This window comes from Wasmannia auropunctata, unplaced genomic scaffold (assembly GCF_000956235.1).
Source record: "Wasmannia auropunctata unplaced genomic scaffold, wasmannia.A_1.0 LD336069.1, whole genome shotgun sequence".
Taxonomy (NCBI): Eukaryota; Metazoa; Arthropoda; class Insecta; order Hymenoptera; family Formicidae; genus Wasmannia; species Wasmannia auropunctata.
In genome coordinates this window covers 1,420,830-1,434,431 of record NW_012026821.1, presented here as the reverse complement: position 1 = coordinate 1,434,431, position 13,602 = coordinate 1,420,830, and the positions used below count along the sequence as shown (strand labels likewise).

The window sequence follows — 13,602 nt, the reverse complement described above, 5'->3', positions numbered from 1 at the left end:
TGTGTGTGTGTGTGTGTGTGTGTTATACTTGTGGATGATAATATAGGACGATAATAAGAGCTAGCGCGGCGATTACCTGACGCACTGACGCAAGGTCATCGCACGTCGCACGTGGATCGCTTCGTTCGTTATCTCGCCTAGGTGCATTATACGTACAGTTTAAACGTACGATAAACTACGAAGCATCATCGTTTATGCTTATTTTTCCCGCTCGTGTGCGCGTATATATAGGTAATAGGTACGCGCTGAAAACTTAAAAAGATCATCGAGCAAAACTTATATACCCGTACAAATTATATATATACCAATTCTTGGCACAATTGTCATGTATATACTACATAATACGTATATTATAAGTATTCACAATTGCAAATATATATATACATATATGTATATATATATATATATATATATTTGCAATCGTGAATACCTTATGTAGGTAGAAACAAAGAGAGAAGCGCGCGCCTGATATGCGTGCAAAAATAACGTTGTTTAAATGATTTCTCACGTTAATATCACAATGATAATTTACTCGTAACAGTTTTATTACCAACTTTAATCGTTAAATTGTAGAAAATAAAAAAATTCTGAATTATCCGTTAATTAAGAGGGATCGTATAATAATTAGTTCGCAAGCATGACGTACTTTCCTCAAGCGCAAAGAAAATGCGAAAAAGAAGATAAATATGTTTAAAACAACTCAAGGCATTATGCAGTCTATCGTCTGTCGCTTTACTTTTCTCTTTTAACATGGCTCTAAAATATATTTACATTCTGTTTTAGCTTAAACTTAAAGCAAAGTTTAATTTGAGAATTTTTGAAAATATTGTGTAAAAAATCGATGCTTTGAATATGTTACCATTGTTGCAACTTTTTAGAGAGAAATTCACTTTTTTCTTGAAAGAAAAATTTCAAACATTATAAAAATGACAAGTATGCAATGAGTATCGCTTTTGCAGCCAAATCGAGCACTTACGAGATCGTTGGTACTTATATTGTCTGCTACTCTTTTCAATGATATTGACACAGGTGTTAAAACAAATATCTAAAATGTGTTGGAATGTGTATTGATGAGTGTGTTTACATACGTACATATATACATGTGTCTCTGTGTGTTAATAATATAGAATTGCCAATATGGAACCAAGGCTTGTATCGAATAAATGGGCCGTTGAAATATTATTGGCCTATTTCTTAAAGAGTAAGAGTTTTAAAAGTTTTTAAAACGTACATTTTCGAGAGTAAGCACTCTTTTTTAAATTTATGGGAAAAAACTCAATTTTTTAGTCTTCTAGAAAAATGTATCTATAATAGATCGGAATCTACAGATCGGAATGTGTATATATATTATATACTTGATTGTGATAGCGTAAAATTTTATACATGCGATGACGTATTAATAAGTATAGAAATGCCAATATGAAACTGTGTATAAAATAAATGAGCCATTGGACGAAATACTTACCTATTTCTTAAAGACCTTTTTAAAATGTAGGTATTGACAATTTTCAAGTAAGCATTTTAAAAACTTTTTTAAGTCTAAGGAAGAAAACTCAATTTTTTAATCTTCTAAAAAATTGTGTATATATATATATATATATGTACACATCATTTATTATTATTCATATAGGCATTTCTATATTTATTAATACGTCATCGCATGCATAAAATTTTACGCTTTTACAATTAAGTTTTACCCTCTCTAACGTCATCATTCATCTTTCCGTAATAAAATTTATACATATGACGTTACACTTTTGAAACGGCATTCCTCCTTTCCCCTCCCTAAGCTAATTTATTATTACAGACGACGTAAACAAATCCTACGACGAAGCTATGACGAATAATAGAAAATAGATCAATGATGAAATAGATCAATATATAATATAATAAGAATTCAATACCTTTTTCTCTATGGCACTACTAGCAGAATAATACATTTAAATTTCAATTAACTTACATTTCTACATAGCGCCAAACATCCAGACATATCCAGAGCTTCTTGGAGATTAAATCCATGGATTATGGTAATTACACAACATAACAAAAACAGCATTCCATCGACTTTGCTCGAAAACGCGTGCATCACCCATTCAAGATTATTAACTGAGAATTATTTGTGGATTCTTGAAATATATAAATAAGATGAAAAAAAGACGTCTCCTCCTTTTCACATTTATATGCGTATACTTAAATTATTACTTGGTTCATTTTTAATTGATCGCACGTTGCCAAATCGCGTAACTTGGAATGGCGAATTGTTGAACGATCTATTTCAACTCCGTAGGATATTCATTAGAGATAACACACAAATGTAAAAAACGTAAAATAACGCACTTTTGTATGATATTGTTATTCTACAAGATTGCATCTAAATAAATATCACAGATTAAAATTCTTCATTTTTAAAACATATGCACGTTTTAATAATAAAGTCAAATTTTATTTCAACATGCAAAACAGCACGCATATTCTAATTAAATTACCCTCATAATTCATGATAATTAATAACATAAACCGAAGTAGCTGTAAAACTTAAGAACGCGACACAAATGATTCCACGTTTGAAGACGTTCGAGTCGATTATTTCAACGCGTACATTACATATATTACGGCGGGCCACGGCGACCCCCTACCATCAGTGTGGCGATTATCTTGTATGCAAGGTGAGATCTGCACTCCCACTTTTTCTTTTTATACTTGATACACTTTTTCCTCTTATACTTGTTTATCATTTTTACGCAAGATATAAGTTTAACTTTTATCATTCTGACAAAATTTTTAAATTTTTAATAAATTTATAATTTATCTTATATATTATATAATATATAAGATAATAAACCTATTCTATATTAAAATCTATAATAAATTTATTCTTATAATTTTAGTAATTATAAGATGTATATATTCATGCAACATAAAGTCCAAAATCGAGACATAAGATGTATGTGTCTTTTAAGACATCTTTTAGATTCAACAAATAGAGATGTGTTTATAAGGCGTTTTTAAGACATCTTATATCTCGATTTTGGGCTTTGTGTTGTGTGAGTATACTTTATATCTTTTGCATCAAGTTATATATAGAACAAACAATAAAACAAATTATTGAAACATCTGATTGCCTATATGGACTATGTTAAAACTTGCAATTATAAATTTCAATTTAATTTTCTTTAAGCATTCAATTTGAAATACGATGATAATCTGAACCTAAACAATATGAAAAATATATTGTTCAAGATATATATCATAAAGCAATAATTAAAACTGATTAATGAATTTATACCTTGCAACATTGTTTATATCTTACAAGTTTCACATATTGCTGTGAAAAGTCACATTTGTATTTACGTACTTATATTTTTATATTACTTAAAAAATAAAAATCACATACACACACATGACAAAGGAAACATGGTATGTAAATAAAGGTATAATATAAAAGTCATCTTTTTAGAAATATTTTTATATGAAAACAATTATATAATTTTTATCTGTCATGCGATATGCAATGAAATGATCTGACATTTTTGAATTGTAAAATAACATATTGGATATTTTACAATCAATGAGAAGGAAACATGTACAAACTGATTCGCAGCTGATGATCCAGCAACATAGGATAGGTTATATTAAGCCGATTTCTTCGAGCATTACAATTCTCCATTCTTCATTTCGTGTAATTTGCATTTATGTAGTGGAAGAGAAAGACTAAGAAAAACAGCGCAACTCCTAGAATGTTGCAGAATATAGCTAACTGCACGTCTGTGATCATCTGGAAAGCAAATGTAGATAACATGTCAAAGTATATTATACTTGGTTATATCATTATGGTGTATCTGAATGTTTTCAGCAAGTAATATAATTTCGCATAGCAATAGAGAGCATCAAATATAATTACCTTAAAGCTATGGAGTTACTGTTCTTCGCTATTTTTTGTAAAGTTTTTCTGTGAAAAAGAGATGACGTACGCAAAGGCAAAGGTACATCCAGTGTTTCTAACCAAGTTCATATGAATGTATGACCGATGACGTAGTAGATGCAGCGAGCGCGCCATCTATGGATTGGTCACAGCAATGACAATCGCACTCGTCTACACCTATCTACACCGAAGTACTACAACGTATATATGTAGGTATTTGTAGGTACCTGCAAATTTTCATCATATATATATTAAATAATTTTTTTTTTAAGAAAAAAATTCAGGCCATTGCGTTCAAGTCTCCGCTAACAATAAGTCAGATTTAAATTTCTACTAATTATAAATTATTCAAGTTTGTATTAATACAATTTTTATAAAAATGTTATGTATATAATAGAGTATTTATATTGATTTCTTTGTAATATATAATTTAATTTAGATTTTATAATAATTTTTCTTGTCGCTTTAAACTGCACCTATCTATACCAAAGTACAATGTATGTATGTATGTATGTATATCTACATACCTGTAAATTTTCATCACATTATTAAATAAGTTTTTTTCTTAAAAGAAAGAAATTCAGACCGTTGTGTTCAAGTCTCCGCTAACAATAAGTCAGATTTCAATTTCTACTAATTATAAGTCATTCAAGTTTTTATTAATACGATTTTTTATGAAAATATGTCATGTATATAATAAAGAGTATTTATATTGATTTCTTTGTCATATGTAACTTAATTTAGATTTTGTAAGTCAATAGTTATGGTATATTAAGTTTCCTTGTTGCCTTAAAGCTGAAATATTTAGTATTCTACTAGGACAAGTGGTTCCAGATGTTTGTACAAAAGGGAATCGACGTTGCGCAAAATTATTGTTTGCAGCCGCCGATCTAAACTCGTGTTCAGATAAGACTTTGTCGCATGTTTTATCAGCATCTGAAAAAAATAAATAAAAATAATTTACACATATGAGTGTTGCCGATAATAACCGCCGCGCGAGACAAATCTACATAATTTGATTACTTTTCCATTTGGCTATTTTAATTCTATTTACGTTATGACGCATACTTGATTGAGCGTGTGTGTGTACTGTTTCATCGCTCGTTACTTACTCTCTGCTTCGTTATTCTTTCCTGGGAGAAGTTGGTATCTTTCTAAATAACGCATTGTAGCTAACGATACATTCCGATCCATGGTCCTTTGCATATTGCTGAGCATAAAATGTTTCGAAGATTCTTGTTTGTGGCATGCTATGTTGGCCAGTTGCTCGTCACTTAAATATTTTAATGCCAACGCCTTCATGTGTATACTTTCGTTTGTTTCGTTTACAACACTACTGGCATATGTCATATTTGCTTGACGATCCAAACGAGGATAAAAAGATGAATCAAAGTTTAGCCTTGAAAAAGAAAATTGATTAAAATTTACCCTTGGTAATCATATAATCATCATCATTATCGTTATATAAAGTAATATAGCTAGTGAATGAAAGTAACAAGTTATGGATCTTTTACATGCGTCGCAAAGTAACAAAGAATGCCTTATGTATCAAATAAGTTAATGAGCTACCGTACAACAGTAGCTCACTGTATTTATTTTACACTGAACATTATTGTCGCCTTAATAGCAACTTATTGCAGAGTTATTATTTCAAAAATAACTCACAGATTTAAATCCATAAGTTTAATTATATCTATATTCTAAAATTATAATTAATACAGAGGTACATACGTCTTGTTACCATTGAACTCCCCATGCTCATTGTTTTCTAGACTAATTCCAAGTTTCCGAATTTGTTCGAAAGTCGCCTCTTTAACTGGGTTCGATGTCGTTTCCGTATCATTCTCTTGTTCAGTATTGCATACTGCTTTAGCATGATTTTGATCTTCGTCGCTTGTAACATCAGAATTTTGTAAAATTTCATTAATCTGCCCTAGAACATTTTTGTAGAAAGTCCAGCCGATTTTGGGAGTATGCCTTAACTTGCCTTCACTTTCCTCGTCACTCGTATACTCTTGCATCTCAACGTGGATTTTGGGAGTATGCCTTAACTTGCCTTCACTTTCCTCGTCACTCGTATACTCTTGCATCTCAACGTGAATACTTGGTTCTGGAGTTGGTGGAGGTCTCTCGTTTATCCTCAGATCACCTCCACTCAGAATCATGCTATCACCTACGTCTTTAACTTGCCTGGTATTAGCACCGTACTCTTTATTCCTATAATTATGATAGTAATCTGTCGCTGGTAAATGTGCATCACGCAAAGCACGTTCATTAACGTTTGTCTTATAGATATTCTTTCTCTCGTCCACCGTAACGTAATCGTTCGTTCGCTCACCGAGCGCTTTACTGCAATTCGCACTTTCAGTGGGATTGTAATCTACGTTCATCGATGTGTTCACAGACGTTTCCTTGGCACTCGGCATTCGTTCGTCTACCATCTTACCATCTTTCCCTATATATAGTTCCACGCGCGCTCCCCCCTGATTTAAACCTGTAGAAGGATGTTGATACATTTTCGAAGATTCCTTCGCGGAAGAACTCGTGTTGAAATTACTACTTTGCTGTTGGCTAGAGGATAAGTAACTTTCCGAATCCTCAACGATGTTTTCCAATTGCGCTGCTCCAGGTTTGCGCGCAAATGTATTCTTATATCTATTAATAGTGTCTGTTGTATCGTGTTGTATATTTACGGCGTTTACAGCATTCCTACTGTTATTGCTATTCTCTCTGTGAGCTTCCCTCTTCTCACATATTTCGGAGTCTATTAGGAACGGGCTATTTTGCACGGTAAACTCGAGACTTGTCATAACGCCGATCGAAACTTTTTGCTCCATAAAAGCTTTCTTTGATTGCTGTTCCAACAACGCTGTCTCCAATTTATTACCTTCACCAAAGTTTTCTAAACCTTGTTTCTCCATAACACATGTACTCTGCGGGGATACGTTTTTTTTTATACCTTGACTTTGGGACTGCGCGAGAGAAGATGCAAGAGCAGAATCGTAACAATTTATCGGATATCTGAATACCGGATTTGCAAGGGGCTGCGAATACAAGCATGTCGATTTGCTTCTAAAATTTTCTTCCTGCATTCTCTCCTCTCTCTCTCTTATCAGTCGATCTACCTGGAGTTGTAAATGTTTTATCTGTTCATTTTGACTATTTACAAGCTGCACTAAGGTTTTCACTGTTTCATTATTGTCTATATTGTAATTTGAGTAGTTGGGTACATGAAATTGTTGAGGTGTTTCCCTGACAATGTCCGAAGTAGTATTGCTAGACATTCCCCTACGATCAACAATAAAAATTCTTTGTGGAGAATCAGAAGACGAGGATCTCTTATCTGAAGGTAATAAATCAGTCTGACTTCCAGGATGATAAAAATTATCCCCTGTATTAGAATATTTAAATTTCACACTTTTCTCATACATTCTATCATTCTTGTTAACGTTTTGCAGTCTTTCTTGTTTATCATTAATTTTTGCTCGCTCTTGTATGTCTGATGACGTGGTATTATAGTTATAAACATTTTTATGTAATGGCGAAACATGTATTGTTCTTGTAGAATTAATCTCTCTAGAATAATTCTGTTCTCTCCATGTAGCATAAGAATTACGACTGTGTGAAACGGGCGATATCACATTGACTTCCATGGTATTATCAGAGATTTGTGCTGGTCTCGCCGATCTTGCTGGCGGTAAATTGGCACTCGCATCATTTGGATTTCTCGCTATGGGGTTTTCATCGATCAAAGATACCTCTGGTACAATCGGCCCCACTAAGCACTGTAAATTGTCTATAATTATTTCTACAATATTTTCGTTTTATATATATATATATATATATATATTAATAAGATATTATACAAATAAAAATTTGACTTGATAAAATGATTTGAAAAAGTAAACATACATCGAGTTTGGTTATAGGTTTCGGTGTAATTCTTGGCTCAAATTCCTCTTGGTCATCATAATGCTGATAATGCATGTTAAAAAAACGATTTTTGCAGCGTTTATTCTAACGTTATTATCGAAATGTTGAATGTTTATGCGAGTTAGGATGTGTATTTTATATTCTTATGACGATATAACAGAGAAGGTAGTTTGAACAAAATAGATTCTTTAACATCACAGACTGAAGATAATAACGTTTACAGAGCCCGATAAATTTAACTGTTGTCCACGCGAGTCACAAAAATCGACGAACGCAAGCTTTTGGCATTCAAAATACTTGAAAAACACCCAATCGATCCAATCTGTTTAACCGTCATACGAACGCGCAAACAAACTACAAACTCACATATGTATGTATCCTACACCGACGAGGTTATGGTCGGCCATGGGCGTCATGGGTAAATTTTCGTAACTGCCAAGTGGGCCCGGGCCTCCGGGGGTAATTGAAGAACGACGACATTACCAACCATTTTGGCTGTACCGAGGATAACAAACACACGATCATCGATCAATCAAATCTGCACTAATTTATCATCGACAGTAAAAAGTTTGTTATAATAATATTTGTCAATTTTCGCAACGTTTGCTGTACGTATATACACGTATTACGTACAGCAACGTTCTGAAAATTAAAAAATATGTGTATCCGTACGGCAAACGTTGCGAAAATTTAAAAGTATAATATAAACATATCTCTGTCGATAAAATAGTGATTATATATATTTTGTTATCCTCGGTACAACCAAAATCACGTTGGTAATACCATCGTTCTTCGATTACCCGCAGAGTTGGCGTACAGTGAATTTTTCGAGTTACGCGAAGTCGCGAAACCCCGTAGGACTCAACTGTCTTTTTAGTGATGTAACCTCGTCGGTGCTCTTGTCATAAATCATAATAGCGTTTTCGGACGGGAAGCGGGTTTGATCGTTCCCCCGGAGCGACTGATAACGTCGCACGCTCTCCTCGTCCAATCAGAAATCTAAAATAGAGCGCATGTGACGTTATTAATCGGCATGCTCTCGTCGGGGCGATCAAACCCGCTCCGTCCGAAAACGCTGTAAGGGCGAGAAAAAAGGAGAGTTGTCGATCATCGTGAAGCAACACAGCTCATATATCAAATAGGAAAAAAAAATGACGTAAATGTTAAGTATGACGCAGGAGGGTGATTTGCAGGCGTTCACAACCGCGCTCCCTCACCGTCGCGTTCACCTGCACCATGACATACCGCGCGCGCTCCGCGACCTCGACGCGCAGTCGGCGCCGTTCACCGCTTCGCCCGCCCGTTGATCGCGTTTGCGCGCGCGTTTTCGTGGTTTATCGGTCAGGCCGAAGTGGTGGAAAGCTGTGGAGGCGACTTCTCCGCGACCTGCGCGAGCTTAGTCGCTACCCCAGCGTCTCGTGCAGCGCGTCGCGCTACAGGTATTAGGTATACAGATCCTTTATTTTGTTTTTACGGGCGTTTCGTTCTCCAGTCTGTAAGAAGCCCTCGTGATCGAGAATTCGAACACGACGACGACGAGAGAGGGATCTGGAAAGTGAGAAGGAGAGAGTGAAACATGGCAGAGAAAATATACTACCCCAATCCGGAGTTTGCAAGGGAGGCGCACTGCGCTAGCATGGAACAATACAAGCGAATGCACGAAAAGTGAGTACAAAAACATGGAATTTCAATGTCGTATACATATACATATCATACATATATATACGAGAAAGCTGTCATTGTTGCGCATTATTCGGAAGGTACACGTCTTGGAAGCAACCGAGTCGAACGTCGAAAAGTGTCGCTGCGCATTGGTGAAAAAAAAAAAACGACGTGCACGAAGGGCAAAAACAATAACAGCGAATAAGCGAGAAAGATGCGACCGCGGCAAATGTCAAAGGTGTTATATTCTTTAAATTGGCAATCGAAATTTGAAATCAATAACGAACGGCAAAGTAAACGCGATTCGGCAGGATCTTCGAGAAGAGCTGGTTTATTATGATGCGTCAATACAACGGTCGAGTTAATTGTTGAAGCTCGGTCTACAATTGCGTAAGCGTAGTTGTAAATGGTTGCAGTCGTAAAAATTTGCCAATCACAATAAAAAAAATATTTGATTATAATTTGTTCTTACAACCACAACCACTTATGACTACGATTACGCAATTGTAGACTATATAGCTTTTATACTTTCCTACGGCGGAGAAGAAAATATCGCGCGTAACGTTTTTGTATGCATATCGATCGGGTTGACTCGGGTTGACGCTATAAACGATCTTCGAGTCAGATAGCGTTTTGGGAATTGAGATTGATCAGAGGTCCTAATGCGAACGTTCTATAAACGGCACCGGAATAGAAGCGCGATATCGATCCCGTAGGGGTGGGACAAATTTCTCCGCGGTGGAAAGAGCGCTCTGCGCCGCGGACAGCTGAAAATGCGATGAATATCGTACCGCTACTCTCCTTTTCTGTCTCTTCCTCTTTCTTGCATTTCATTTCATTTTTCAATTACGCGTGCAGATTATTCGAATCCACGAACCCAATTAGCGAACTTTTTTTCAAACGAGAGAGTCTTTTTGTTCCCATAGATTTATAGCCTTCGTATGTATAATAGATTTGCGATCTGTTTATTTCATCCGTAACGTATTCCATCTGCGCGCGAACTTGTCCAATTAATGCGGAAACGGCAGTAATAATGTGCACAATTCGCGGGTGCACCGAACGTGCATAAATTTGTAAATAAAGTAGAATGAAGAATCGCGTTACGTAAGAAAGGAGAAGTGAATCGATTCGTTAAACTGCCGTGAAACTACCAGCTCGAATCTTGTTACAATGGCAATGTTTAACAATAAGTTTTAGAGAAATAATTTGAGTATATATAAAAATTACTGATATTTTACACACACACACACACATACATAAAATTTATATATATATGTAATTAGATTACCTCTCTGAAACTTATTGTTAAACATATATCGCTAAATATATATATTGTATGTAAAACATTTATGGATTGTTTTCATGTATCGCAATTAAAGATCAAGCGAGGAGAAAACATATATATATATATGTATATATATATATATATATATATAAATATATCAAATATTTCGTTACACACATATATATATACATATATATATATATATATATATATATATATATATATATATGTAACGAAATATTTGATCGTGTAGCTCGAATTGACTGGAATTCATTTCTGTTTTACCCAGATCTATAAAGGAGCCGGAGCAGTTCTGGGGTGAAATTGCCAAACAATTTTATTGGGAAACGCCAACGACGGATGACAAGTTTTTCTCGTACAATTTCGATCTGAGCAAAGGTGACATTTTCATTAAGTGGATGGAGGGAGCATCGACAAATATAAGCTTCAATCTACTCGATAAAAATGTGAAGAGCGGAAATGGTGATAAAATTGCGTTTTACTGGTAAGACGGAGAGTTAAGAGTACGCGGCAAGTTAATTGCGAAATCGAAGGCACGACTTCGAATTCGGGAATTCGAATATTGTCAATGGCTAATTCTGATCGAGAGATAGCGATCGATCGACGAACGCCCGACGCGCGCGATTCATTTCCATGCAAAGTATATCCTCTATATAGTGATAGATGCAAGTCATTCGAACGTCGAGCTTGCATTGCTTACGCAAAATGATAAGTATGTATTGTTATCGCAATACAAAATCCACCTTGCGTTTTATTGTGTCTCTATTAGCCTGCGGTAATATACAGCTAATAATATATATAGTCCCTGTTTGCCAATAAATGTTTTAACCGCAAAGAGCACGGGACCACATTGTCGCGTGAGAATCTCTATAATATATTCGATATGTATAATAAATATGTATGTGCGAAAGACGCGCGAGACACGAGGAAGGAATCGCGAGTTTCGCGATATCACGCTTCATACATATTTGATTTCCGGCCTACCTATGCCGGATCGGCCGCGGATTACCGCTCGAGCGTTCAAGCACCGTCGATTACCATTGATAATGTAACAACGTTAGACCAGTATCATATGTCGCATGTCGGAGAATCCGAGCGGACTGTGCCCCGTAATTGTAAACGATAATGCAATTTTATATCGCGCGCACGCGATGTCGAAAATTATTCGATCGCGCGATCACGTCGTGAGACGATGGCCATTTATTTGACGAAAAATTCGATGGCCTACACCTGTGTCTCCATTGGCCAGCGAAGCATCGCGCGCGATCGCGTCATTCGTTGCGTCACCCAGCTCTGCGCGAGCGCGCGACAGCACGATTCGGTCACGCGAATTGCACTGAAAATTTTGCTGCTAGGCTGTCGACATCGCGAGATATCCGAGCAAAGTCTCTTTCCGTATTTTTTTTTTCACGAATCTCTTGCAAGCTCAAATAAGTATTCGAGTAAATCCGATAATACAGACTTTGAAGATGATCAATCAAATGGAGGGTGTATAGATAGGACTGGCAAAAATATGCATTAAAACATTCAAATAAGTGTAAATTGCGAAATGCAAAATACAAAACGCGCGGTGTATGTTAATCATACATATATGAATTAACCGTCTAGCCCTGAGTTTAGAGAGGAGATCGAGAGATGAAGGTCATTTTCAGATATCAGATACGACGCGCTTCGCATCTAATGTTGCTCAAGGATAATATATTGTATATTCCTGATACGATTTATCTGTGTTAAGATCTCTTGTAAATCTGAGTTAACTGACGCGCGATTGACGCTGTCGTTAAATTGTTTTATATATTATACATATATAAAACAATAAATCGTTGACGATCACAACGTGATCGATTATTTATCGTAATCGATTATTTATCGTGATTAATCGAGTATTTAACGTGATCGATTATTTATCGTAATCTCGATTCATTTTCACATACAAGTATTACAGAATCTTACGCTTTTTGTCTACCGATACAGTTATATTACAGTTGTAAAAAAAAGTCGCGCGTAGTCATCTTAAATTATTACGATATAATAAAGGAAACTTTCCGTTCAGTGCTGATCGATGCTATTGAAATCTTGTTTTATCGATCGATTATTTGTATAATTCCTCTAATTATTCACAACTCGTGATGTCATAGCTAGGCGCAAACTTGACAAGTTTTAACCTTCCGTAACATAGTCCATTCTACGATAATTCTTACTGTTAGTGCATTAGCATGTTATTGACGTAAGCCTTTTCAAAATATGTACATACATATATATATACATGCGCGATCTTTCTTGTATAATGCGACTCGCGAGAACGTTTTTCAACTTCTTCAAACCATAAGGATTTTCCTTGTAATTCAAGTTGTCGCTAGAGATCCTTTTAGATACATATAGGTATATGTACAGTCGTGGATATATATCGGTTGCGACATTTTTTTTTTAATAAATTCCCAAACGCACTAATATTTTACAAACGCGAACCACGATTGGTATGTTTCTAGATTAATGATAGTACATCGTGATTTGTAAAATATTATAGTTGCATATAAAATATATATTACATACATTAAATATATAATAAAAATTTATGAAAATGTCGCAACCGATATGTCCATGACTGTACATACGTATATAAATTATAAGAAAATAAAATTGACTTTGGATGACTCGAAACGATCTAAGTAGATAAATGCGCGAAAAAGAAATATATCTTTGCGTTACGCATTCGCAAGACTGCGCGCGAATTAGAATATTATTGATACTTTTCGTCTCTCTCTCTCTCTCTCTCTCT

At 35.2% G+C, this 13,602-nt stretch overlaps 4 protein-coding genes across 15 annotated transcripts in view; 1 reads left to right on the top strand and 3 right to left on the bottom strand.

Moving 5' to 3' along the window:
• The window catches only part of LOC105450069 (tyrosine-protein kinase receptor torso-like), a 9,461-nt gene extending 6,795 nt beyond the window's left edge, over positions 1-2,666 (bottom strand). For 4 of the 6 annotated variants that reach the window (XR_974423.1, XM_011689698.1, XM_011689702.1 and 1 more), the window contains exon 1: positions 1,961-2,447. Coding sequence is in view for 5 of the 6 variants with exons in the window: in XM_011689698.1 (XP_011688000.1) it covers positions 1,961-2,086 (126 nt within the window). In the remaining variant the exon portion in view is untranslated. Of the gene's footprint in view, positions 1-1,960; positions 2,448-2,486 lie in introns of those variants that run through there. The other 2 variants (XM_011689701.1, XM_011689700.1) reach the window with 2 other exon arrangements.
• A 781-nt stretch (positions 2,667-3,447) lies between these two features.
• LOC105450067 (dolichyl-diphosphooligosaccharide--protein glycosyltransferase subunit 4) lies at positions 3,448-4,066 on the bottom strand. The gene is made up of 2 exons (XM_011689696.1): positions 3,902-4,066; positions 3,448-3,775 (listed from the first exon to the last, which is right to left on the bottom strand). Exon 2 carries the CDS (start codon positions 3,773-3,775, stop codon positions 3,671-3,673), a length of 105 nt encoding a protein of 34 aa, XP_011687998.1. The 5' UTR covers positions 3,902-4,066; the 3' UTR covers positions 3,448-3,670.
• A 477-nt stretch (positions 4,067-4,543) lies between these two features.
• On the bottom strand, positions 4,544-8,270 carry LOC105450066. 2 transcript variants are annotated; one of them, XM_011689695.1, is made up of 5 exons: positions 7,835-8,270; positions 6,013-7,707; positions 5,654-5,943; positions 5,035-5,321; positions 4,544-4,858 (listed from the first exon to the last, which is right to left on the bottom strand). In XM_011689695.1, the coding sequence occupies exons 1-5, from the start codon at positions 7,907-7,909 to the stop codon at positions 4,677-4,679; spliced, it is 2,529 nt and encodes an 842-aa protein (XP_011687997.1). In that variant the 5' UTR covers positions 7,910-8,270; the 3' UTR covers positions 4,544-4,676. The 2 variants fall into 2 exon arrangements, with proteins under 2 accessions (XP_011687997.1, XP_011687996.1); XM_011689694.1 differs by having other exon boundaries at positions 5,654-7,707.
• A 429-nt stretch (positions 8,271-8,699) lies between these two features.
• LOC105450065 (acetyl-coenzyme A synthetase) overlaps positions 8,700-13,602 on the top strand; it is a 9,496-nt gene continuing 4,593 nt past the window's right edge. Inside the window, exons 1-3 of one of the 6 annotated variants that reach the window (XM_011689688.1) lie at positions 8,700-9,011; positions 9,348-9,520; positions 11,092-11,307. In XM_011689688.1, coding sequence (XP_011687990.1) covers positions 9,432-9,520; positions 11,092-11,307 — 305 coding nt within the window. In that variant the 5' untranslated portion in view covers positions 8,700-9,011; positions 9,348-9,431. Of the gene's footprint in view, positions 9,019-9,039; positions 9,521-9,615; positions 9,756-11,091; positions 11,308-12,765; positions 13,051-13,602 lie in introns of those variants that run through there. The other 5 variants (XM_011689689.1, XM_011689691.1, XM_011689692.1 and 2 more) reach the window with 5 other exon arrangements.